We start from the raw sequence: 26,494 nt of genomic DNA on the forward strand, positions 1-26,494 counted from the left end.
TAAAACAACAATTTAAATACTACTGAACTTACACATACATAATAGTCAATGCATTTAAAGACTAAAAATAATCACTACAGGAACGTTACAAGCTTTAAAAGCTAGCTGGGCAGTGCCCATATCATAAAACATGTGTCTTTATTTATATTTGACGTAAACAGCTCCTGGTAGCCAATGCCAACACTCATTAGTAGAATGCAAGGAACACTTTCAAGTCCTCTCATAAAATATATACTATTTCGTTTTTGTTCAGTTTTACTGACACCATTAGACGTGTCATATCCTGATAAAAATCCATGGGCATTAAGTTTACCATGAAGAGCAAAAAGAAAGTCAGCTTTAGAGCTGTGGCTCCCATGTAACATTTCAGAGCTGAATTTTCCTTCCTTAATGTGGAGGGTATTAATTTTGCAAACTTTTCCATCACTGTCACCAATATACAGAGTCTGTTCAATGGGAAGCACAGCAGTGACTAAGGAAAAATAAACAACACAAGAGCTAACATATGTTAGGTACAACTACATATCAACATTATAGTGAACTTAAAAGTGCAGTCAATGAGACGTCTTTAAGGAAACCAAAGAAAGCTAATACATATCCATTCAAAATAGCCAAGCTGTAAAAAAGTAGGGCCTTCAAAACATCTGCATGAAACAGCCTACCAATTATTATTCGAATTCATTAGCATTAACAACCACTATTTTGCTGCCACCTTTGATTTTGCAATACAACTTTAAAACCCATTTGCATGGATTTCATGCCTTTTTTCTAAAGCCAATTATAGGACAGCTTTGGGATTTGCTTTTATCCACATTTCTTCTTATCTACGAAGTCAGAAGTTACATACAGTTACACAGTACTGCAAATTTTATTTCATTTTTGTAATATCTTTAATGAAACACACATTTTTTAGCACTTCTTATAACAAAACACTCATGGAATTTCTATTGGTAGATCTATGAAATTACTATTATGATTTACTCCTGAACTTTCATTTATATAAGGTAGAAATAAAGTAACCTAATCAGTTTTACAGCAGTGGCTCAATGGTGAAGCATCTGGGCATTAACTGTGCTGGTCTCTGGCTCACAAATGTTTTGCATTACCATGATTAAATAAACCCAATTTTTAAGTTATTCTCACAAGTGATTCAACCATAGCCATATTTTTAATGCAACTATTTGTCCATATGACTCCATAAAAATATATGAATATTTATCAAGGTATCATCATGTTTTGCAGTACAAGAATGCACTGAAAGCCATAGGCAAGTACAGAATAATATTACAGATTATAGAAAGATGACTATTTGCAAAAAGAAATTACATTAAGAGTGAGACAAGTTAGCATCAAACTTGGTGTGTGAATTCACTATCTATGTGAGCCAATTTCAAGAAAATTGAATAAAGAGTTTGTTTTATAACAATTTTTTTTATTCCAAATCCTTGTAAACTTCTTACAAATAAAAAAGTTAATTTTGGTTGGAGGACTGGAGAAATTTGATCAAATTTTGTATATGGCCTGCCCTACCTGGCAGACAGCTATTGTAATGCTTTAGAATAGCGACCATGAAACTATGCCAAATTGGATTGTCATCCTTCCTGTCAATATACACTCAGGGTGGTAAGCCAGCTTTCTTGGCTGCCAACATACTATCATGTGTCTTCATAAACTTTAAAGGAGTTAGTCCATGGTGTGACTAGACCAGCAGTCCACCCAGATATATCTTAATGGAGTATACTATAGGTCTTACCAGGACTACTAAGTGAAGGCTTGATGATGGTATACAACTTGGGGTCTACATCAACACTCCAACAAGATATTGCTAACCCTCCATCATGTAGAGCATACATGACTGATGATTTGTGGTCTTGATATGGTGAACACTTCAACTGAACAATACTAGTATCATGTGGTAGGTCAGTACAATACTCCTTTATCTCTAACACCTTCACAATCTCTGTTTCTCCACTTGTACTAACTGGAGGCTTCACTACTTGAATAACACCAATGTCATAACTACACCATAGTTGAGAATGACCATTGGAAACACCACATGTTTCTATTGTGTTCAGTTTGAAGGTCTGCCAAGATATTGATATTGTAGTGGAGCTGTGGAAATATTTAATGGCAAGATCTTTACCTGACAAAACGTTCTTGCCCCAGAGAAAAACTATCAAGCCATTAACATATGTAGTAGCAATGAGGCCAGTGGAATGATCAACTACTAACATTGCAACAGGTTCAGTACAAGGTTCTTGCAATTCAACATCTTGCACTATTGTGTAATTGTTCACATCACATACTGCAAGAATTCCATTATCATATACTATCCAAATGTGTTGGCCGTGATGACACATTGTCTTGACTGGATGCTTCAAACTAATTGGATGGTCCTAAAGGAAATACACCAGGATATGTATCAAGACCAAAACACTGAGCACTCTATTGCTTGCACATAATATACATACCATATAGTACAAATGTTTCACAAGTAAAAATTTTGATGAATTTGGTGATTTGCAAATATTTGCAGTTTGTTAAAATTTTCTCTCTCAAACTTTTACATTTAGTGTATTCTCTTATACAATATTGCTGTTTATCAAAATGCTTGGTCATCCCATTCGTCAAAATCTTCCCTCGCCAGCACAAGCAAGTTAAATACTTATGGAATTTTACTAAGCTTAGTACATACATAACATTTCTGTTATTATTGGGTCACACTGGTTGCCCTTCGCATGTGTTAACTAACAGTAACAATGCAGGTAAAACTTGTACAGCCCTTTATAAGGTATTAAGCCTTTTGATTAGTGCAATCTTTGCAACTTCATTGCTTTTCTGTCGACTGAACTGCTGTTAACTAACAGTAACAATGCAGGTAAAACTTGTACAGCCCTTTATAAGGTATTAAGCCTTTTGATTAGTGCAATCTTTGCAACTTCATTGCTTTTCTGTCGACTGAACTGCTGATTATTAAGTTCCAGTGTGATGTTGGCATCACCCAGCTGTCTTGGGGGCTGCTGACAACAACTGCTGAAGTCGTACATTGTCAAAACTGTACTTTATGTTCCTTTTAACAACTATTTACAATAAGAACGCTATTTACATTATATTGCACATATACATGTATGTAAATAATGCAGGTGATGTCATGTGATGTCATGTGATGTCATGTGCGTGTGCATGCAATAATCCAGCCCTCTTTTAAATAATGAGTTGTTGCTAAGGCGAATTAGAAGTTGTAGCTACTACAGTGAAGTTGCAAGAAACCTGGAGTGTTACATTTATAATGTACTACATATTAAGCCTAACTTGGAAAAGTTTAATGAAGTACAGTTGGTGGCCTACAGTTTAAGGTGGCGATAAAGCAATGACGCGCACAAGAAGCCATAGCAAATACATATGACGTAACATATCATATACTACGCAATTTGTGGTAAATCAGGCGGGGGCTAATTCGGCGCAGAACCATAATAAACTTACCAAGCGTAAAAACAGCCACGAATAACAGGTGAGTTGTTAGCAAAAACAACAAGCAGCTGCTGTTACACATTTCAGGTGGAATGTAACTCACCTTTACAACAAATTGACAACCTTGACAACGTGAAAACAAGCGCTACTAATAATTATTATTTGTTTCGACTCACCTTACAGCCTGTTACAAACATTATCTTTTCTCTGTAGACACGGGTTGAACAGCCACGAAATCTCGTATGAATGATAAGCAATAGTGTCTGAATAATTCTACGTATCGGTATATCATATGTCCATTCTATGGCTTCTTCGCTTGGTGCGAACGATGAAACAAGGCTATCATCTGCTTTTAAACGCCATATATTTCGACTTGTAAATCGCTTCCACTTATTGATACGTAGGATGATTCTTGTAATAGTATGCTTTCATCATGTGAAGTATTGGAGCTAGAACTTGAGGTTATTGAGAGATAACGCGTCTTCTGTGGTCCACTAAGTACCACCGATTTCTTGGTTTGAGAGCAGTTCTACGCTTTATACTCTCTACGAATGATAGATTCCTGTATGCATAGTTTATTTGTATGCAAAATTAAGTACTAGCTTTCAATATGTCTTAAATTGAGACCATGTTGAGACACAGCAGATTGTTGTCAAGAATGCGCGTTATTACTTTAGCGCCACCTTAAATTCACTGTACTTTATGGAAATCTTTCTAGTTAAACTCACCCCACAAAATAGTAGTGCATGTTTGTCGGACCATAGCACTCATTTGGCTTCCATGCATGTAAACAGTATTACACATATGTATGACGGTATCTGTGTATTTCAACAAATCTCTTACCATTTTCCATAGTTTTGGGTGTGCAACTTTTTTCTTGGTTTTAATAATTTTATCTAGAAAATTATCTTCTTGTTTGGCAAAAACATAACACGTTAAAGCATAACAATCTTTGGAGGTGCTAGCAACCCACACCATTTCTTTTGATTCATTGTTCTCTGACGGAGTGTCAGACTTTACAACTAGAACAGCAGTAATTGCCATTTCCTTAATTTCATACGAGTTCTTAAATTTTAAGCAATTAGGAGATTGAAAGATTTCTTCTATCTTCTTAGCAGTTGGTCGTTGAGTATATTTTTGAGACCAGCAGCTCCGTAGACACTCTATTAATGGAAGTGGATACTTGGGATCCTATAATAGTTGATATGGTTAAAGGCAGTTAGATAACAACTGTACCTCTGGTAAAAATCCTGGTCTTTTACCAGCAATAATGTCAGAACCATATTCCAAAGATGTACCCTCTGGTGGTAGTTTTCTCAATGTCATAACTTCATACAACAAGATACCAAGTGAGTATATGTCAACCTAAGTGTAAGGGAAATCATTAAAATGTATACACATATGTATAAATTTTGTAAATGCATATAATTCAGCCTTGACTTGTATAAACTATTCACCACAAAGAAAACTACATGTCGGTTGAAAACAGATCACGCAATGTACATGGACACAGCTGACTCATTGTACAGCAATCTAGATGGGACCCACACCTGAACCAGCTTGGCCAAAACAGAAGCATGCACAAATAATCATGTATTGAATACAGTGTTGGCAGTAGCTACATAGCTCTGAATTTTATTAAAGGTTATTATTCACAAGAGCAACAAGTATATAAGTAACTACGTATATACGACAAAAGGCTAACACTATAATACACTTGTTTTTACCTTAAAACTTGCTTGTGCAAGTATGTTATGCATTAACCATTAAACATGCTTGCGTATGTCAGCAATTGGTAAGCAATCATGGCTCCATGTAAGCCCACATGTAATGGTTGGAGAAGCATCCAAAGCTCTAAAGCTTAGTTTGTTCTCTGGTTCCCCAGGACTGTGTGATTTAAGACCACAAACTCCCATTTTATGAGGAGATGCTGATAATTCAAGCGACAAGTAGGCAAGTTGAGGACTGGTTGCATATTCTTAGTCAGATTACCAACAAATGACCTGCTTTGAAATATCTCGAGTACATACACAAGCACAATTGAGCATGAATAATTCATCATCACATGATCATATAAAGAGGATAAGATAATATAACCTGGATCATAGAACCAAGTTTCACGCCTGGGATCTAAACTACATGTGATGAACATGACAACTTAAGTTTATAGTAAATATTGAAGTTCATTATGCATTGTCAATGCAACCATTGTTATCTTCCTCCAACTAGTGTGTGGAGTTCTAACTACCGAAGGTGTTGTGCAGCAAAAAGGATCCATTTCGACAAACTTACAATCAAGCACTTTTTTGAAAATTTAACATTTTGAAAATTTCCCACTATACGGCACATGTAACAAAACCTGCCACATCTTTCAATTAATAAACATTTCTGGTAAAGTTAGCTTACTTTCTCAGTGAGTGGTTCTTTTCCTGAATATTTAATAACTTCTGGAGCTGCATATGTTGGAGTGGTAGACTTCCGCTGAAAACCACTTGGACCAACAAGAGCTGAAATCCCCAGATCAGCTAATTTTACTAGTACACCTCCACCTTCACTGTAACAAGATTCACAATTCAAAGATGTCTCCTTTGAGAAGCAAAAGTGACCAGCTTGAGGATATTTGAATACAAGAACATTTGCTGGTTTTATATCAAAATGAACAATGTTCTTCTCAGTGTGTAGGTAAGAAAGTGCTGAAGACACCTATAGAAGACAAACATTGATAATTTATTATTACCGAGTGAGAATCCACTAAATCTCAATGAACAAGCCTAAGAGAACATTGCTTAGCAAGCAACTGACAAGTTTGATAGACTGTTATTTTAAATGTACACACCTGTTTAAATATATCTATTGTTTATATATCAAATTTTGCATTGTAATTATTGTTGCTTTTGTTACATAAAGTTCACTAGTCTATAGTGATTATTTTGAAGTGTTTCACATATCATACAGTACAGTAGTAGTGTATATTAAGGAACATGCAGTTTTGGGCTTTCTTGTCCAAAAACATCACCCTAAAACCAGCTTCAAATTTCCTTCATAACAGCTTGGCAGTATTGGTTAGGCACAACCAAGCCCATAAATGCCTTCAGAGTGACCCCAAACCCTTCCAACAAGTTTCTATTGAATTTAATTTTTTTTCTATTTAACTGAATTTTCTACTGACTAACTAACTGATGCCTTCAGCCAAGCATAATTCGACAATGGATAAGGCTACGGGCTTGATATTTTCACTGTTCGACGTCGCTTCGTCCCGAGACGTGCCTTTTTGCCAACCGCAGTATGCACAATGCACCTATCATAGACCTACCTTTGTCCTCCTTTGTGTTCCAGTTCTTTTCGCTAACAACACAAGGTGTCGATTTGCAATAACGCGATACAGCTTCCCTCTGAATGTGTCATGCTTTTCACCCGCATTTTCCATAGCAACTGGATTCATTGTAGAGAAGTTTCTTGTACTGTTCTTCATTTGTAACACTGTGTAACGAGTAGAGTATACAGTACAACTCACAGGTAACGTCATGAGTATACACATGTGAGTAATGCTCGTGTCTTCTTGCGGGATCATTCTTTTGCAATGTATCGTACAATACCTCGCGTGGATATGCACTAGCCACGTGTGAAACTCGCCACACATGAGAACACTCGCCACTGAGTTTAGTAACTTCATATACCACTTAAATCACATACACATTTGTGACCGGTCCCATATGTTCGTGCAAGCCTAGCTAATTTTACAGTAGAATGCAATAAACGCACGCTGGGCCTGCAGAAAGCAATGGGTGGAATATTTACGAAATCGAAAAAAATTCCATAAATTCTAAAGCGCTTGTTTCACAATGAAGGAAAGTGATAACACCAGTTGGACAAGCGGTTCACTATCACTTTTTTTCACATCCGTTCACCTTCACCGGTTCCCCCTGGTCGTAGGAAAGGCCTGGAAGACAAAATTTACCCAGTAATGGATTTGCTTGTTCATGGAGTTGCTTGTTCATGGAGAATTCGATGGTGTAAGTTGCATCTTGGTAGAGGACTGCATTTGTACATTATGGTCGTTTTATTATGCGCCTGTAGTTTATTGTCACTGTGTAAATCGATTTTTTGCTGTTGCCACTTTGTAGCGCTGTAACTTCGAAATGTCTTGGCTTCTGGAGTTGAAACTTTGGTTGACCATTCTTTTGGCTATCTAGATAAAGAAATTATGAATTTGAAAAATGCACTAACTGGGGTTCTGTGATATTACTTGGCGACCAATCCATCTAGGTCTATGGTAGCTACTGCTAGCTACAGTACTGACTGTAGTCCGTGACAGGTCAAGTCAGTAGCTAAGCGACCAAGCATTCGGTAGCTACAACACAGGCATTGCAACAGGAGACCTCACAGCTGGCGGAACTGAGCCAACACCACCTCCCAACACCATAGGTGAGTCCTGTTGTCTCGTCTTGCGTGACGCTCTCGAGTAAAGTTTGCTATTGTGGAGCATTACTGTAGCCTTGCTGTATCTACGTGGGTCACTCGAGTGCACCTCATGCGCATTGTGCGTGTACATGCGACGTTACCCGTGAGCTGTACTGTAGCTACAAATGAAGCTTAATGGTCATCTCACTTTTCAGTGCGTAATTGATTATTGGGGTGCACGTTCAGATGCAAAATTATTAAATGGGAATGCCTGGCACCTTTCTTTCTTTTAATGTAGTACACGTGGATTCAGTAGTCATAATTGTGTTGTTAAAAAAGTAAACAAACAAGTAGAAGGAAAAACTAGGAATTTTAAGCTGGATTAGGGATCAAAGAACAAAAAAGCAGGGAAAGAAGGGATCAGCTAAAAAGTTGTGAAACAAGGGAGGTTGCCTATACCTGCAAATATACTAGTGGACATGTAATCCCTAATTCAGTCACGGTTATAGAATGAAGAGTAAGGATCACATGTCCACTAGTATATCTGCAGGTATAGGCAACCTCCCTTGTTTCACAACCTTTTAGCTGTTCCCTTGTTTCTCTACGTTTTTGTTCTTTGATCCCTAATCCAGTTTAAAATTCCTAATTTTTCCTAAGCAATTACAAACCATTGAGTACATTGTACACAAACCTGATGTACAGTTTTAGCAACAGCATCAGGACATATCCATATGTCTGCTACTCTATACTCATTAACAACTTGATCCAGGTTTCCTTTAGGTGCCCACTCAAGTAGGAATGAAAACGACACAACACACAATCCAACAAATTGTACAATATTAGGATGATCAGCTAATGATATTTTGTTCAGTTCCAGTCTTGTGGTAGCATAAATCATTGCAAGATCTTGTAAGGAGTGTTCCCTCAATTTACCATTAATAATCAAGTTAGTAAAACACTTTAAAGCTACATGCTTATTGGGGTCCTGTGTATATAGACGAAAAGAAAAGTGCAATGCATACAAATCAATATACAGCACAGGGGCAGATCCAGGGGGGTTCAAAGGGTTCCATGGAACCCCCTTTCCTTTTGGAAAAGCCTAAATTCCACTTGATGAGCTGCTGCCAAGTTTTTCTCTAATTCAATGCAGCAAAATCAGTTTATCAGTCAAATAAGCACTCATTGCAAACACTACTAGTATTACAAATACTGATTTTATCTTTCTTCACTGCAAAATCACTTGAATCTGCTAGCCCATCATCTTTATATGAAATAGGCATCTCTAAAAATAATTATCAATTTGATGGTTTTTAGCTTTTGCAGTTGCTTATAAAGACTTCAGTTGCTTTCTAAAGGCCTAAATGGTAAGATTTAACAGTGAGATAGTAATTATTTGCTGTTAAATATTAATAATAGGTAACTAGACTGAATTTGCAATTACCATGTTCCAGAGTGGAATCCCCCTTTTAAAAAGTCTGGATCCGTTCCTGCAGTACATGCAACAAAAATTCTAAGACTAAAAGAGTTTACGTAATTACAAAGCACATGATGCAAAACTACTGTATCACGGTCACAATTGCAAAACATAACCTACATATATGAGTAACTATGAAAGTTTCTCTTTATATAGCAAATATCTCTGACGCATATACATACTGTATGTACAGGTAGACATATTATATACAGTGACTTACAAAGGCAAGTTTCACTTTGTATACTGCCCCAAATCCACCTTTTCCAACAGGCTCCTCTACTTCCGTAGCTTTTATTTTCTTCATTGTAATATCTTCAAATACCTATACAGTGCACGATCATTAGAATGCAATGTTGGTAGCAACATGCAGTACAAAACAAGGTGTGCTTAGCTATCTACAAATGTTAAGATCACTTGTACTGCTTGAAGTTTATTGCTAATGTGATCTCACAAAGCATATGAGGTAAAACTGATTTGACATTTAACCTGCAAATGAGAAAATTGTCAGACGGAGTATATTGTGGCAAGTTTATAAGAATTTAGAAAGTGTAGTTGATGAAGTGTTATATTGCTTATATGTATGTATTGTGCAAGCATAGTTTATGATTGGCATGCACTGTGTATGCATTGTGTAGATAGTTTGTGCACAAACATAGCCTCATACCAGATCTGGGGTAAGATACAATAATTTCAATGCTCCGTGAACTGGACAAAGAACAATTCCATCTTGCTGAGCTTTCAGAATGCATAACTGAATAGTGAAGCCATGGCTACCCTTTCCGGGGTTTTCAACACAATCATATACATCAATTGGACAAAGAGATTGCCTCAACAATGATTGCAAACTTTTTGCTAATGAATGTTTATTAGCATTTGGAGAATAAGAGTCAACATCTATTCCTAGCTTGTCACCATAGCAATATGGGCAAACTACCAATTGTTGCAAACGAATACTTGAGTAAATACTCTCCTCAGAATTACTTTCAAAAACTTCAGTACATACTTCATTGAGAAATTCTAAAACTTGTGCTAAAATTTGCGTACCCAACTTGAACGAGGTATGCATAATACCGGTTTCTTCAATGGAAGACTGTATCATATAGTCAGGGACATTCACTTCGATTCCATCAATGTCTTCGTGAAAATATTGTACCCATTGGTGACCATTTAAAAACTTCATTGTTTTAATTTTATCCATGGTAGCAGAGAGAGGTACTTTGTGGCTACCAACCTCATTTCCACCACTGGTAGACTGCACCAAGCCATTGACACAAAGTAAGACATCACCACCAAATGTGAGGGTAACTCCATTACTCCAGTACAACCATTTACAATGGTTATTACAAATAACAGCATCTCCGACATTGGCCATCTTCTCAAATCCAATTCCTTCAGTGCAGTTATTCAAAAATGTGGTATAAAAACTATTTGCCGATGAAATAAATCGAGAAATAAGTTTTCGCCAAAATGTTTCAGGAACGTGGTGAGCAAGGAACAGCCTCCTATAACACATCCCAGTAAAATGTAAGGTAATAGTTCTACAGATTGGCTTTGCATATGCTGGAGCAGGGAGCAAACCTCGATATGAAAACTGTTTTTTCAGTGGTAAGTTAGGTAATTTGTTACAAGGAAAGTAACAATCTGTACTAGTTAACAGTTTATTGCAAGGGTCATTCTGTAAAACAGATGGTATTAAGAAAGAATCTGAATCCAGTGGAATTGCAATTTCAAATCTGCAAAGAAGTTTAAAAATTGCTTTGTAGTGTTTATTTGATATCTGGCACTCCTCAAAGATGTGCTGCAGTTGAGAAAGAGTCACTTTGGAATCATTTGCTACAAAGGAAAATAAAGCACATATGGAATATATTAAAACACACTGCCGTGCATCTGTGTGAAAAATATTGCATGAATGGGCATCTTTAGAGTTTATTGTAGCATGAAGTAAAGCCAAGTGCTGTATTTCCTCATAGGCAGTGTGCTAAGTGTTATATGGTACTCCCTTAGTCATCTTCTTCGGAGCATTAATCTCAAGTGTTCAGGTATATTTGAACTGCTTCAGTTCTCTGTAGTAGACAGGTGACCATATTGTCTGCTTTTAGCTGTAGAACTAGCAAGATTAGTTTAGCTAGATTTAATGTGTGTAACGCACATGATTAAAAGTCAGCTGATTATCCATAAATACCTTTCACTAAGTGCATGCTAAAAACTTTTGTCTGATTTACCATTAATTTTGCAGTTGACATTAATCATTGATGAATGGACTCGGCAGAATACATCAAACAGCCAATGAGGATCAATAAAGTAGTAATCGCTTAATCCAAGACTATCAAAATGCATTATCGCACCTGACAATATAAACATGTGAAATACACATGCGCATACTTTGTGCCAAAATTACCATTCTCTTTCATGTATTTCACTGCCACAGTAAGATCAGCTTCATCTTTAAAAAGCCTCTCGTGTCCTTCTTGCTCATGTATGCCAGCCAATCTAGATTGTAAGTAAAAATCTGTAACACTGCTACAGAGCATAACTACTGCTAAAATAATCATCTGCTATAAACTAATTTGTTCTACATATGTACGTATGTACGTACATACTTCACTATCTCTTCCCACACTTGGATAGGTGGCCCTTCTTCTTTACCAATCTTGATACATGCTGCCTTTTTGGATACTGATCCTTGGAGTTTGAAATATGTGACAGGAATTTTCATATCCATGACCTTTTGTCTAAACTTTTTAGTTCCTGCAAGAAACACAGCATCCTAATTCAATCATAACATGTGACTAATTTAGATACTCACCTAGAGATATTTCCATTGTAGACATGGTGTCATAAAGACAAGTACGAAGTTTTATAATGTCATGCTTTAACTTTGCCTCTGACACAAATCTCACATTAACAATGAATGGGAAATGATGTTGATTTCCATACACGGTTTGCACTTGATTGATTAAGAGACGTTTTAGGCGATGACCAATAGCCTTTCTGTGATAGCCAACAACCAAAACTGAAGTGTCCTTTGTATTGTCCTGTAAGTGTGGCATTCACATAGTTACCTTAGCAAACATACGTACATATAAATCAAAAATTAAAACGATGCATGGGTAAATATACACACACATCCACAAGTACTCGATATGCATACAGTTATCAACTAGCAGGTACATGTCATAATTCACTTTATTCTCAAGCATAAAAAACCTTCATAATAAAAGTTTGAGCAAAAAATCTTTCACATGTACTGCATTTGCAACGTACATAGTCTTTTACACAGTGATAGAGAAAGCTGTATTAGTATACATACATATCAGCATACATGCACTAGTGCATCGGTAGAATAATAATATTGTTTTCATAAATTTTATTGATGATAGAAGTGTCATACTTGTATGCCAAATGCATTAATTTAGTCACATATAAAACTTTGAATCATGCAAAAAAGTAGCATAGCAATATGAAGCTGATACTAAATTGCATAGTTTTAACAACACACAGAATGTATGTCTAGCCATATCACAAGATACCTAATAAATACGTACTAAGGATAGTGTTTTATTCCTAACCTAAGACTGCAACTAACAATTTACCAGGCCCTCATTCATATATATGCAACAGTAGAAATATTTTTTAGTTACAACGTTACCTTAATTCTCAACAGCCAGTTTCTTAGCTTGAAAATACCATAATCCCGATCAGTGGTGATTTGCCAACATAACACATACAGTGCATTGTTAGTAAGGAAACACTGAATAGCTGAAATCTGATCATTCTATATGAAATACAACTTACCTGCCATATTTCTCCAAGCGTACAGTTAATTCAATACATACACCGTATCATATTGATTGCACTAACCTGACCAATGAAATTCCACACATTAAAGTTAATCACAAGGTCAGATTTGGGCTTTGAGATACACCATGTATAATCATCCACCACAACCAAGGAATGATCTTCAGATAAACAAACATTATGTAATCAACTTAAGTACATACAAGCCCAAACTGATTATAAAATTTCATGACACATATTGTATGTACACATGTATGCAGGAGCACATCCAGATTTTCTGAAGGTGCTCAGTTTGAAGTAGCATGTTTTCCCTTTTTGCCAGCTCAGAGAAATAATGTGATGCATACACATATGCACCATTAGGCAGTTTCTGCACACGTGTGCTGTGTGTGCATCTATCTAAAACCTATATAAATTGCTGTATAAACTTTGATACTGTAAGTCTATAACCTGTTTGAACTAGCTAAATTCAGCATGCAGACAGCAGATTTCCAGTTCTCTAGCGCATTGTCTTCCATGCCAAAGTCCCTTCATCTCTATTCCAGCATATAATAAATTGGTTCTCCTCTTGACAGTCAACAAAGTGTTAATTAAACTCCAGATTCCTAATACACATATATATTTGAGACATTACATGTCCATCTGATGTCGCCCAATACAAATCCAAAATCATTTCTAGTGTTGAAATTCTGTGCTAGCCAATTAATGCATGCCAATAACATTCACATGTAAATTGCTTTAGCAATGCAATGCTTTTGTTCAAATTGGAGGTCGTAACCAGCAGCTATGTATGCTGTATAATTGAATTCCTTTGAAATGATATGGGATTTGTATTCACTAGACCCTATACAATGGGGTGGGTGGCACCAGACTATGTCCATATTACAATGTAAATAATGTGTACAACTATTAAGCAGCTTATGGCTATCAGGCACAGTCTGTTACAGCTACTGCCTTGTAACCAAGTGTATGTAGTTCTCCACCATTTTTCCCAGGTATAATGTCCATAAAGGATTCTCAACAAATGGTAGCAAACATTATATTATGCAAGCACGTAAGGTAACAACAGTGAAAAACCTGGATATTATTAAAGATACCTGGGACCAACCAATAGAGTCCTGATTATCTGACTTTTCTTACAAGCTAAGCGATACTTTGCAGATTACACAGGTGTCCTCATATTTTCAAGTGTCCCAATTAACAGGTTCCATAGTAATCCATAGGAAACTAGCAAAATTTTACATCCTATGTTGCAACTAATTACATTCAAACAAACCTCTATCTTGAAATGTTCTGTCGCTAATCCAAGAAGGCAAGTTGATCTCCTCAGGACCAACAAATATAAGCTTGACAGTTGGAGATCGTAAAGAACTACAAGTACGTATATACAAAATAACACATTGCACTTATCCAATAAACTTACAGTAGTTTCGTTTAAATTTGTATAATAGAAATACGTATACCATATAACAGTGGGCAATGCAAGATGCAAGTTTTCAAAAAACATTTATAAGCTCTTATACGGTATACTAAACAGTTCACCAAAACTATGGTACCACTCAAATGCAACGTCATCTCGCAAGAGTGCGAATGATTAAAAAACTCGCTAATTAAAGGGCGTGGCAGCTGTTTCGCTCACGAGTATTCATCCTGTTTTGTCTGGGATGAATATTCGTGAGCGAAACAGCTGCCACGCCCTTTAATTAGCGAGTTTTTTAATCACTTGCATTCTCGTGAGACGACGTTGCATTTGAGCGGTACCGTAAATATGCATGGTATTAAGGTTGACTGGAGACTGCTAATTGTAGTGATTAACACAAGTAATAGCAACCTACCTATCTTCACGAAGGTATATTTGCTTCTCTTTGGTATGTGTGAACATGTTTAATTCATTGGCAATTGGATCTTGTACACCATCATAGTTGAAATACATGAGGTCTTTCAAGTTACGGATTTCACGAGGGATGGTCAATAGCTTGTTATTGCTGATATTAAAATCAACCAGGTCCTTCAATTCTGATAAGTATTTTGGTGCCATCTGCAAACTACAGTTAGTTAAATTTAGCTTCCTGAGTTTTGGAAAGAAAACATAGCTGTTCTCTTTTTGGTTATCGTTGTGGAGGTTTACGGTTATTAAATTAACATTGTTAGCAAGATTTAGAGTTCTAAGCTTGCTGAGGTCTTTGTGGCGCATACAACTGCTCTTGGTGGAAAGACGTACATCTCTATGGAACAGTTTGTGGCTGTTAAAACACAACAAATTGTTACTGAGGTCTAACTCCAAAAGAGAACTAGGTAGCTCATTTATTGCACAGCAACACTGAAGCATGTTTCCTGAGAGATTTAACGACTCCAAATTTGGAAAGTACACAGCAAGTAGACCAGGAAATTCTTCAATCTTACAATTGGCTGCATTCAGGTTTTGTATTAAAGAATCTGTTTTCTTTATCCTGAATGCAATAGGATCCTCAAAGTCAGTACTCACCCTTCCAGAAATCACTGAAAGTGGCAGACTAGCAGAAGAGCCAATATGATCTGATACAAGAGAATCATCAGTTTGCATAGAAAGATTTTTCAAATTTGTAAAAGATACATCAAGTGTTACAATGCTTTTAGTGCTCCACCATTTGTCAGGCAATGATGTCATAGGATTGTGTGACACGTTAAGCACTTTCAAAAATGAAACACTGAACAACTCTGAGGGAATCTCTTCTAGTGAGTTGTGTGAAAGGTTTAACTCTTGAAGTGAATTTAACCAATAGTTATTAGAAAATTTTAACACTGACAAATAGTTGCTACTAACATCCAGATGTTGCAAATGATGGATATCAAATAGCTTATCAGGTAAAGAGTCTATTCTTGCGCTTGACAAATCAATATTTGTTAAACGACAGTTGGAAGATGATTGATCAAAATCCACCAAAACGTCAATGAGTGAACTGCTCTGTGGTATTGAGAGGATCAATGATAGGGGAGTAATGAAATGCTCCCAATTTGTACCATCAGGACGAGGGACAATAAGCTTCTGTTTTTGGCCTATTATCACATTAGGAGGTATCCCACCATATGTTATCAAGGTCTCAAACATTTTTGGGTCACTCATTTTGACAACAGTGTAAATGGGAGCTTCTTGAAAACTCTCTAAAGAATAAGGATCATTGTTAAACAGCAAATGAGCAATACTATCATAGCTATCTCTTTGATGCATGATCAGTATTTGTGACACAATGTGATGTCTCCTGGTGTTCACAGCCCTACAGTGACATCAAAAATATGTCCAGTTCTGATTATGTATGCACATATAGCACTAGACAATTTGACATTTTAAAGCTCGTCTATGAAGGTCACTGTGCAATATAAAAGGCACCTGTATAAACATTGAAAACCACTGAATGGGCTGTTATGTACACAGTGACCAACCCCACATAACCATGTGCTTCCTTACCACACAACAAGAAACCAACACTTAGAACCTCAGGTATCAAATTTCATGCATTCAGATGATAAATAAACAAGTATAAGAAAAAATTTGGAATTTTAAATTAGATTAGGGACAGTGTATAATGCTGCAATAAAAAGTACTGAAACAAGCTGGATCGGAGTAGTACGTAATGTCCAAATACTGTAAAACAATAAAAAGTGAATATCCCTACTGTGCATTGAGTGTAGCACAGTAGGGATATTCACTTCTTATTGTTTTACAGTATTTAGACATTACGTACTACTCCGATCCAGCTTGTTTCAGTACTTTTTATTGCAGCATTATACATTGTCCCTAATCTAATTTAAAATTCCTAATTTTTTCTTATACTTGTTTGTGAAGTTTTTTTGCAAGCTCATGACCACTAAATATCTGCTGAGTTACTCACAGCACTATTATACTAAATTATGACTCATACAATAATAACTGATCAGTGGGCGTGGCTCTACATAAGCCTGCAGACAATAATGGACGTAGATTCGTGCATATCTACATGGGCGTGGCTACCATAAGTCTACAGACAGTAATTTACGTAAGTGGGCGTGGATTCGTGCATACCTACACACTGATGAATGGACGTGGCTACCATATGTCTACAGACTGTAATTTACGTAAGTGGGCGTGCCTCACGAAAGAAGCAGAGCTACGCTATGATGTGTGGTAACACATCCACATTTAATTTAGCACGTAGGGTCAGACCCAAATAATCTGTAAAGCAGGACCTGGATGATCCGACTTTTTAACATTGTTACTAATTAAACTATATTTATTGACTTACACATTGCTATATAGTTCACCGTGAGTTGCTCTCTCTGATCGATATCAACAGCGAGTCTGACGTACGCGTGTGTTTTTGGTACAACCGGCGACCACGAGTATTCGAATAGTTTGATGCAATATACACTGGTATGGAAGCCGTACTGTAGTCTATTAACACTCAGCGGTAGAACCTTGACTGATGGCCATGGTAAAGAAGGATAAAAGGTAAGACAATAACGCAAGCATTGTATGTTTATCAATATACCAAAGGTTTTTTCTTAAGCGATCTAGAAACGTTTCTGCGAAAGAATTAGGGCTGTAGCTGTAGCCAGTTTTCCGCTACACTTGACTGAAGGAGTCAGGCAGATAGGCAGGCAGTAGAAAATTCCATTGACTAAATTTTTTTTAAATTCTGTAGCAACTTGACGGAAACGTTTCGGGTCGATCTGGAGACACTTTTGGGCTTGATTTTTTACCCAACCAATACTGTCATGTCGTTGTGAGGAAAAATCGCGGCAGGTTTTTGGGTCATATTATATCATGGATCGCCCCCACACCTTTGATGTCCCTAATATATAAACAGCTATTTGTATCAATGTAGCTGCATAATAATAATAGAAAATAGTGAAACAGTTGCATAGTTTCTCAACACAGATGTCACATCCACATAAGCACAAATCTTGACTGTTTCAAAATAGTGAATACTACTTAACTCAGTTCATCAAAAGTACAAAGGATCTACTGGCAACTATATCAGTAGACACAAATATGTTTTGGGCTAATTCTGCACTGTTAGTTTCTGCCAAAGGCTATGGGTCAAACACTGGAAAGAAGCAATCAAAGACATACCTGGGCTTTTACATGAGAAAATACGTAATCATGATTTGCTTACAAAAATCTGATATTCAGATTTTTGATATGATATGATAGCCACACAAGATATATAGTTGACTCACCAGTGAAGTAATGTCTTGTGCAACAAGTCAATATCTGCATACTGGGGAAAAGGCCACTGCTTTGTTATCTGACAATGGATGTTTTCAAGTATCTCTAATAAACGGAAATTTAAAGAAAATCTCTTATGAATAATACTTATAACCTACCAAGTAACGCTGAAGCTATTCTGTTTCCTTTTTCTTCAGTTGTTGCTTTAGCAGTTCTCCCATGATATGTCACTGTAGGGTCCCCCCCTTGTTCACAAAGGTGAGCCAACACTTCCAATATAGCATAGTCACTTTTACCCTACCACAATTATAAGTCAATAACAAAACCTTATGACAGAGATATCGACTTCTATTTTTTTAAGATTACATTGTTATAACATTTGCCAGCAAAAAATATTAATTGTAAGCAATACTGACATTTGTAGTTATAGACTATCTGCAACTATTTACAAGCAAGTTACAATGTGTTAAGAAGACACACTAAGTATCATATATCAGGGGGGGGGAAATTTTTTCATGGATGGCTACCATTCAAATTTCAAGATCTTCTTTAGGATCTTCTATGGATTTATAATACTCAAACAATGCCATTTTGTGTCAGCTACAAATTTCAAGAGGAAAAGTTTCATGGATATCTCCCAATCTATGAAAATCACAAAAAAAATCCCCTTTGAAAAAAGCTATATGGTACCACTCTACTTTAACAGTCGTGCTTTGATATCTAGTGAATTAGCCATAATTGATAACTAATAACACTACATATAATTCTAAATACAGTGAAACCTTAGTAATGCTATAAACCTTTGGGGACCATCTGGTATTCAGATAACTGAAAAGTCCATAACTCTGGAAACGTATGAACATTTTTTTGCAAAAAAAAATGAAAAAGAGAATTTTTAACTACTCTAATGGAACAACCATTACCAAAGTGGTAACTGAAACTTCAGACAGCTGAGGTTCTACTGCACTAATGTATATCTATATAGCTCATATTGATTCATATACCTTTTGCAATTCAAATCCTTGCACAGCACGATGAATGGCAGTCTACAGTATACAACAACAATGTGACCAGCTATTAGAACATGTGTACAGCGTGCATGCTGCATATGTACGTAATATATATTGTGCATGAATAAGCATTGCAAACACAAAAACGATAATCACATACTTACATACCATTCCATTGGAGTCACTGGTATTAATAATTTTAAACAAGTCCTCAGCCGATAATGCTATACCAGAATCAGATAAAAAAGATCATAATTTATGACCAGTTTGCGAAAAGGGGTCTTCCACACACACATCCAATTCTATGAACTTGGGAGACCATAAATTAGTGTGCAAGTAACATATCAACCTGAAATTTTCTGCATCCATTAAGCTGTGTTGGTGCTTACTACTGGCCAAGTTTCAGTCAATAGCATTTTTTAAACTAAAGTTATGGATCATCAAAGTTGGTACATTTCGTGTGTGTGGAAGACCCTTTTTCACAAATCTGGTCACATTTAAGGAAATGCTCACTTGGTGTCTGAAACAGTTTAACAACATCTACGCTGAGACTGTGAGCAGACTGTTGAAGATACAGTACTATTCTATGTCTAAGTCTATCGTCAATTGTTGGGAGACTGTTTAGCCACTGTGACACAATGGATGGTTTGTTGGATACAACAGCATCTAACACACCATCCTCCGGTACCTGTAGAGTGAATGCAGGATCACCAGCTCATACCACAATGACTAGTGTATGCATACACATTATCTAGATGTACGGCAACCTCCTTTTGCATGTGCTGCCGACTGAAATTGGCCAATAGCACACAACAATAACAACTACAACTACTACTATTACAATAACAACTACACAGGTACAATTACATACACATTGCAGTGCACATATCATTGGTAGTAATTTATAAATGGCTATCTAGCCACTAAACAATGGTACCTCCATTATCCAAACTCACTGGGCCCTAGGTATGTTCAGATAATGGAAGATTTCAGATAAACTAAGCCTATACATTAGCTCAGTTATAATACTTTAATAGAACGTACACTTTAGGCAAAATACTCTAATAGAACAGTCACTTCCATAGTTCAGATAACACAAAATTCAGATAATTGATGGCCAGATAATAGAGTGACCACTGCAATATAGAATAGGATAGTAATTATAGGAAATTGGGTAATAGGCATAGGTGTAGTAAAATATTTTTAGATAAGGAGGGCTCTGTTCCAGGTGGTTGTAAAGCTAGGTATAACAGTGTGCACAGCACACTCAACATGCACAGCACACTCAACATGCACAGCACGACTCTTTAGAGGGATCTGGGGACATGCCCCCACAGGAAAATTTAATTTTAGCCTTCGGAGATCAATTCTGATGGCAGTTTTATACAATGACAGTTCTATTTGAATACACGACTGTTCTATTAGAGTGTTTAAATCTCTTTGCTAACTAAAAGGGTGACTCTAGCCCAGGGCCGCCCAGCGAAATTAAGGGGCCCAGGGCAAAGAGTTAAAGTGGGGCCCTTCACCCAAGTTGTAAGGTGAAGACCAAAAAATAAAAAAAAATAAAAAAAGTCACAACCCGCTGGCAATGACAATAACTACCCAGCATCAACCATATCCCCTTATCTATAAGCTTGCTACACTACTCCTCTGAAGAATACTGTGACTGCTCTATTAGAGTATTTAGATCTGACTGCTCTATTAGAGTATATCGATCTTTTAAACAGGTATTCAGGGGACCCTTCATGGGGCCCCTTTCAGGCTGGGGCCCGGGGAAAATGCCCCAGTTGCCCCCCCCCCCCCTGTGGGCGGCCCTGCTCTAGTCACCCTCCCCCTGGGTTGCTGCACCTATGGTAACAGGTCTTAACCGTATAGGTAGAGCTTTAGCATAGTGGTTGGTTAAGGCAACTGGTTAGTGTTTCCAGCATATTGGTTGGATCTCTGGTAAGTGCATTGTGTTTTTTGCTCTTGGTTACAGTGTTTTATCACCATAATTAAAAATAGGGATCACCCTAAAATGACAGGCATCTGCCTACCTGCCTGCGAGATGATAGTCACAAGGCTAGAGGTCAAACAAAGCAGCACATTTTGTACCACAATAACAAACTAACTGGTGGCATGTGTTTTGTCAGGTTCTGACGAGTGTCTACTTTCTGCACTTTGCTTTTCCTTGTCTTCTTTTTCATACAAGAAACCATACCAAGGTATTAATTTTCTGCATCAACACTTTAGCTTTTTAGAAGCCACAAACTATTTGAAGCACTTTAGTGACCTTAAGTAGAGCAGATATGCATAGCTACACTTATAAAATGATTGCATGAACTGACCAAGAGCCCTAAACTATCAGAACACACCACCACATCAAAACATGCTGTGACCATGCCCCTTAATGATCAAGTGTAGAAAAACTAGACATGGCAAATGACGCCCCTTAATATAATTGTATAACACACTTGAAACAATAAGGGAGATCAAGATACCACAATCAAAAGTAGCATACTGGAAGCAAGTATGTAATTATTATATCTTTGGGTGAGTGTGGCATATAAAATAATACACAAGCTATGCCTTGTGTGTGTGTATTAAGAAACGGTTACTAGAAGGTGATGTTATAATGTATAATCCTTGATAGCCTTTAGCACCAACAAAGTAGCTGGCAAACACATTAACCAGTGCCAGTACAATATAGCCTGCCTACTTGTGAAGTGTGTTGCTAGGAAGACATTTTATAAAGTTGATCTCTTAGCTTTCATAATACCTGACCTCACAGTGATTGCATAATCAATTCCATGTGGCAAAAAAGTACGCATGCTATTGGAGCACAAGATTATACTGCTTCAGGTTTGTTGACACTGTCTGCCTTAAGAGCAAGAAAAAGAGAAGAAGTTAGTTTCAACTTGAAAATCAGTCTGTACATGGAGTAACCATCATAGTACAAACCTTTTATGATTTGAAAGAATTCGCACTAACAATCATGGAGTTATAACAAAAATTCCAATCATGTGTAACAATGCACAATTGAGTTTCCTTAACAAAAACAATGTACACAACTACTATTAATCATCGCTAGAGTGTAAAGAAAGCATTGCTGGATAATAAAGAAGATTGTATTCATCTAGGAAGCCATAAGGAATCAAAGTTATGCTATATAAAAGTACTACTCCATAACTTGACTAGTGACTATGTACACAATCCCATGCAGCTGCAGTATATTATAGGCATGTATTGTTGATCACATAGTTTAACATTTTATGTACAGTATGGAATACCCATTGGCAGTGTTGGGACAGTTACCTTTTATAAGTAACTAGCTACATATTATATTATGAACTATCATACAGTATGATAGTAACTGTATAGTAGGGATGACAAAGGAGTAGGCGTGGCCCACAACCTAAAATCACCCAAAAACCAGCCTCGATTTTCCCTGACGACAATGAGGCAGTATTGGTGAGGTAAAACCAAGCTTTCAGATCAACCCGAAACGCTTTCAACAAGTTGCTACGGAATTTTTTAAAAATTTTATTCAACGGAATTTTCTATTGACTGACTGAGTAAGTAAGTGACTGACTGACTGATGCCTTCAGACAAGCGTAACTCGATAACGGCTAAGGCTACGGGCTTGATTTTTTCACTGTTCGACATCGCTTCAGCCCGACAGGTGCCTTTTGGCATGCCGCAGTATGTACAATGCATTCTTCATGGACTTACCAGTGTCCTCCTTTGTGTTCCATTCATTTTTGCTGACAGGGAAAGGTGTTGATTTGGCGCGAGCACGTGATGGCTTCCCTTCGAAACATAAATCATCCGTATTTTTCATAGTGGCTATTTTGATCGTAAAGGTGCTTTTCAAACAGTTCTTGATTCGTATTGCTGTGTAACAGGTTGAACATAGCCGACAGCGAAGCGTAATGGATACTTCACTTTTCAGACGATAATTAATAAAATTGGGCCTGGCACCATTTCTTTTGGTATGCGTAGATTGTAGAGGTGCTTCTGGAAAAGTTCTTGATCCGTATTGCTGTGTAACGGGTTGAACATAGCTGACAACCAAGCGTAATGGATACTTCACTTTTCAGACGATAATTGATATAGCTGGGGTGCGCGGCACCATTTCAGATGCGGTATCCGTGGGTTCACCAGTCACAATAAAATTATTTACAAAAAAGTTAACAAACAAGTACACGAAAAAATTTGGAAATTTTCAACTAGAGTAGGGACCATAGTACATCAATAAAAAGTACTGAAACAAGTTGGAGTAGTCCATGATATTAAATCACAATAAAACAATAAGAAATGTTATATCCCTACTGTGCACAAGATACCATAACAGAAATGCACAGTAGGGATATAACACTTCTTATTGTTTTACTGTGATTTAATATCATGCACTACTCCAACTTGTTTCAATGCTTTTTATCGATGTGCTATGGTCCCTACTCTAGTTGAAAATTCCAAATTTTTTCGTGTACTTGTTTAGTTAGTTACATATTACCCATAAAATAAAGTAACTATAATAATATTACATATTATATTACTTTGTGTCCACAGCCTTAAGCTGTCACGTGTGAAACTACCACCTTATCACGTGACATGATTGCATTGTTGGACAATGTGCAAATCTTGGTTATAAGTAAGAAGCTGGTGAATAAGCTTCATTCAGTAGGCTTCATTACTTCGTTGTGGCTAGGCGTTACTCAGTGGATTACTAACGAGATTAGTAACTTTGTTACTTGTAGTAATAATATTACATAATATTAGATCCATTACAGTAACTTCATTACTTAGGTAACGCGTTACATTTGTAAGTAAAGTAACTTGAGTTATATTACCTGTTTTTATAGCGTATTTCGTTATATTACTTAGTTACTACAAAAGTAATAATATTATGTAATGCGTTACTCCCAACACTCCCCATGGGGTACATAATGTTCAATAGTAGAGAAAGAATTTAAACGTATCTAGATGACACAGAGTTTACAAAGGATGAAAGCCCTTTAAAATCTGGGAAGATAAAAGCAAATAAATACCCCATTTTAAGTACAATAGCAAAGAATAGCTGTGAGTTCCAACAACATTAATTTTGTACCATTTGAGTCCATAGTGGCAATGTTCTCATACCAAATAGATGTAGACTATTACCAAAAAAGTTTGAACAGTTAATATACCTAAAGATTAATGCTGGAGAAAGTTATTGTTGTACAGTGTACCCCCAATGTACAGTAGTAATTGAAAAGTAATTGTAATTATTAATCATTATTTTACATACTGAAGTAATTGTAATCATTAGATTGGCTTCAAAAAGTAATTGTAATTGTACTGATTACTTTTGGTGGGTAATTACAACAAGCCTGCTTGGCACGAATTCAGGGGCCCACTTGACTTATGCACCTATCAATGTTAAGCCCCACTACCCCCCTCCCGGGCTTACTAGGGGATTAGTGGGGGATTTTGACCTGATTTGATCTGAAACTCTGCCCCACTAGTGGGGCATTTGACCGCTCGAAACTTTAGGCATTTGTTTTAACTTGCAAGCTAAAGGAATTGACCTGTTTCCTAAAGTACCTTACAGCCATACTACATGGAGATTTGACCACTAGTCGTTCCCCCATGGGTGGAGAATTTGATTTTTCAAAAAGTCAAATCCCCACCATTTCCCCCACTACGCCCGGGAGGGGGTAGGTGGGGGATAACATTGATAGGTGCATTATAGTTTGACCAGTCACAGATCTACCTGCATTGAGTGCCTGTGTGTCACCCTCTTGACTTTTTTCATGCTGGAGGGCCACACCCTTTTTCACAGCTTGGCTGTTTTAGTTGGGTATCAGTTTTGGTATAGATTTAGAAAAACGTCGCATATCTTACTGTATAGGCTTCCATTTGTAAACTAGGTAGACAACCTTCAATAATTGGTTCTAACACTGAACTGTGAGCTCTGTACCTCGTTCTGTACCTTTCAGTCCTCACTTGTATCACCTTATTCCTAGTGTAATGACATATATAGCTAGGTACAACAGACAGTCACACAAATTCAGTTCAAAGGAATATTCGCTTGGGGACTTTAATATGGCGGGAAGTTCGCTGACGGCTAACGCTGAAACGGGTGAGAGTGCCCGAAACGCTATGTTCCTCTAGTAAACTCGTACATAACTATCTATGATACAATACACGTGTAAAATATTACACCTTGTCGGTCAAATCTTCTCCAGTTCTATCCATGTTTTCGTCCATGGCGGCCACGCCTTTCAATCATGTTTTTAACCTTTTATATCACGTGACTCACGTGATTCATGTATGCCCTTCAGAAGAGATAAACGCCATAATAATTGACAATTACATGAACAAAGGGTCAGGAGTCCAGTCTCAGGGTTACCAAGTTATTACTAAAAAGTATGGAGCCCTGGCAAGACCAAAAAAAAAAAAAAAACTACATACAAAACTAAACAATTATACATGGCTTCTCAACAGGTAAACAGATCAACTACATCCCAAGTAGTGGAGGCACAGGAATTAAAGATCCTGTATGAACAGGAGATTGCAATACGAGCTGCTTGCTAAAGAATACAACGAATAGTATTCTTTGGTAGATGGCATACATCGCTTAGTTTAGAGACAGTCTGTGGCATGAAATGGCCCAAACAGCCAACCTCAATTGTCACAAGATTAACTGAAAATCCAGTCTGTTGAAGGTCAGTCCGTAATGAACCATAGCGATCTTCTTTACGGTTCCTTGCAGCTAAAAGGTGATGTTCAGTATTAGTAACTACAGAGAGTTCTAATAATGTAATGGAATCTGTGGAAACTACCACAAGATCAGGTCTGCTCAATGTAGATGTAATATGAGGCGGAATAGTACTTGGGGGACTAACACTTGCCTGGTGGCCAGGAAGATCTGCATAAATCTCATAACATGGTGGTAAATCTTTCCTAAAGTTGCGAACAAGAACCTGCAGAACAGAGTCATGACGCCAAGTGTATCTGCCTTGATCAAGTGCAATGGAACAACCAGTTAAAATATGGTTAGTTGTTGGTTGAGTACAGTGACAAAGGGTACAAACTGGACTAGTGATTATATTCCAGCGAGCCAGATTCATAGGTGTTGGTAAGGTGTCACAACCGGCACACAATAAGAAAGAAAGTTGCTTTTCAGGTAAA

The 26,494-nt window shown here is 37.1% G+C and overlaps 1 protein-coding gene across 2 annotated transcripts; it reads right to left on the reverse strand.

Moving 5' to 3' along the window:
* On the reverse strand, positions 1-25,599 carry LOC136266130 (leucine-rich repeat serine/threonine-protein kinase 1-like). 2 transcript variants are annotated; one of them, XM_066061094.1, is made up of 22 exons: positions 25,526-25,599; positions 19,853-20,027; positions 19,508-19,563; positions 19,334-19,375; positions 18,488-18,626; positions 18,341-18,434; positions 14,980-16,398; positions 14,421-14,515; positions 13,208-13,305; positions 12,996-13,121; positions 12,153-12,381; positions 11,947-12,094; positions 11,745-11,836; positions 11,569-11,691; positions 10,011-11,179; positions 9,567-9,668; positions 8,564-8,857; positions 5,878-6,174; positions 4,708-4,836; positions 4,315-4,662; positions 1,754-2,396; positions 1-472 (listed from the first exon to the last, which is right to left on the reverse strand). In XM_066061094.1, exons 1-22 carry the CDS (start codon positions 25,568-25,570, stop codon positions 102-104), a joined length of 6,234 nt encoding a protein of 2,077 aa, XP_065917166.1. In that variant the 5' UTR covers positions 25,571-25,599; the 3' UTR covers positions 1-101. The 2 variants fall into 2 exon arrangements, with proteins under 2 accessions (XP_065917166.1, XP_065917168.1); XM_066061096.1 differs by having other exon boundaries at positions 304-472; positions 1,831-2,396.
* Between the last annotated feature and the right edge of the window lie 895 nt (positions 25,600-26,494).

This window comes from Dysidea avara, chromosome 9 (assembly GCF_963678975.1).
Source record: "Dysidea avara chromosome 9, odDysAvar1.4, whole genome shotgun sequence".
In the NCBI taxonomy this organism is placed as follows: domain Eukaryota; kingdom Metazoa; phylum Porifera; class Demospongiae; order Dictyoceratida; family Dysideidae; genus Dysidea; species Dysidea avara.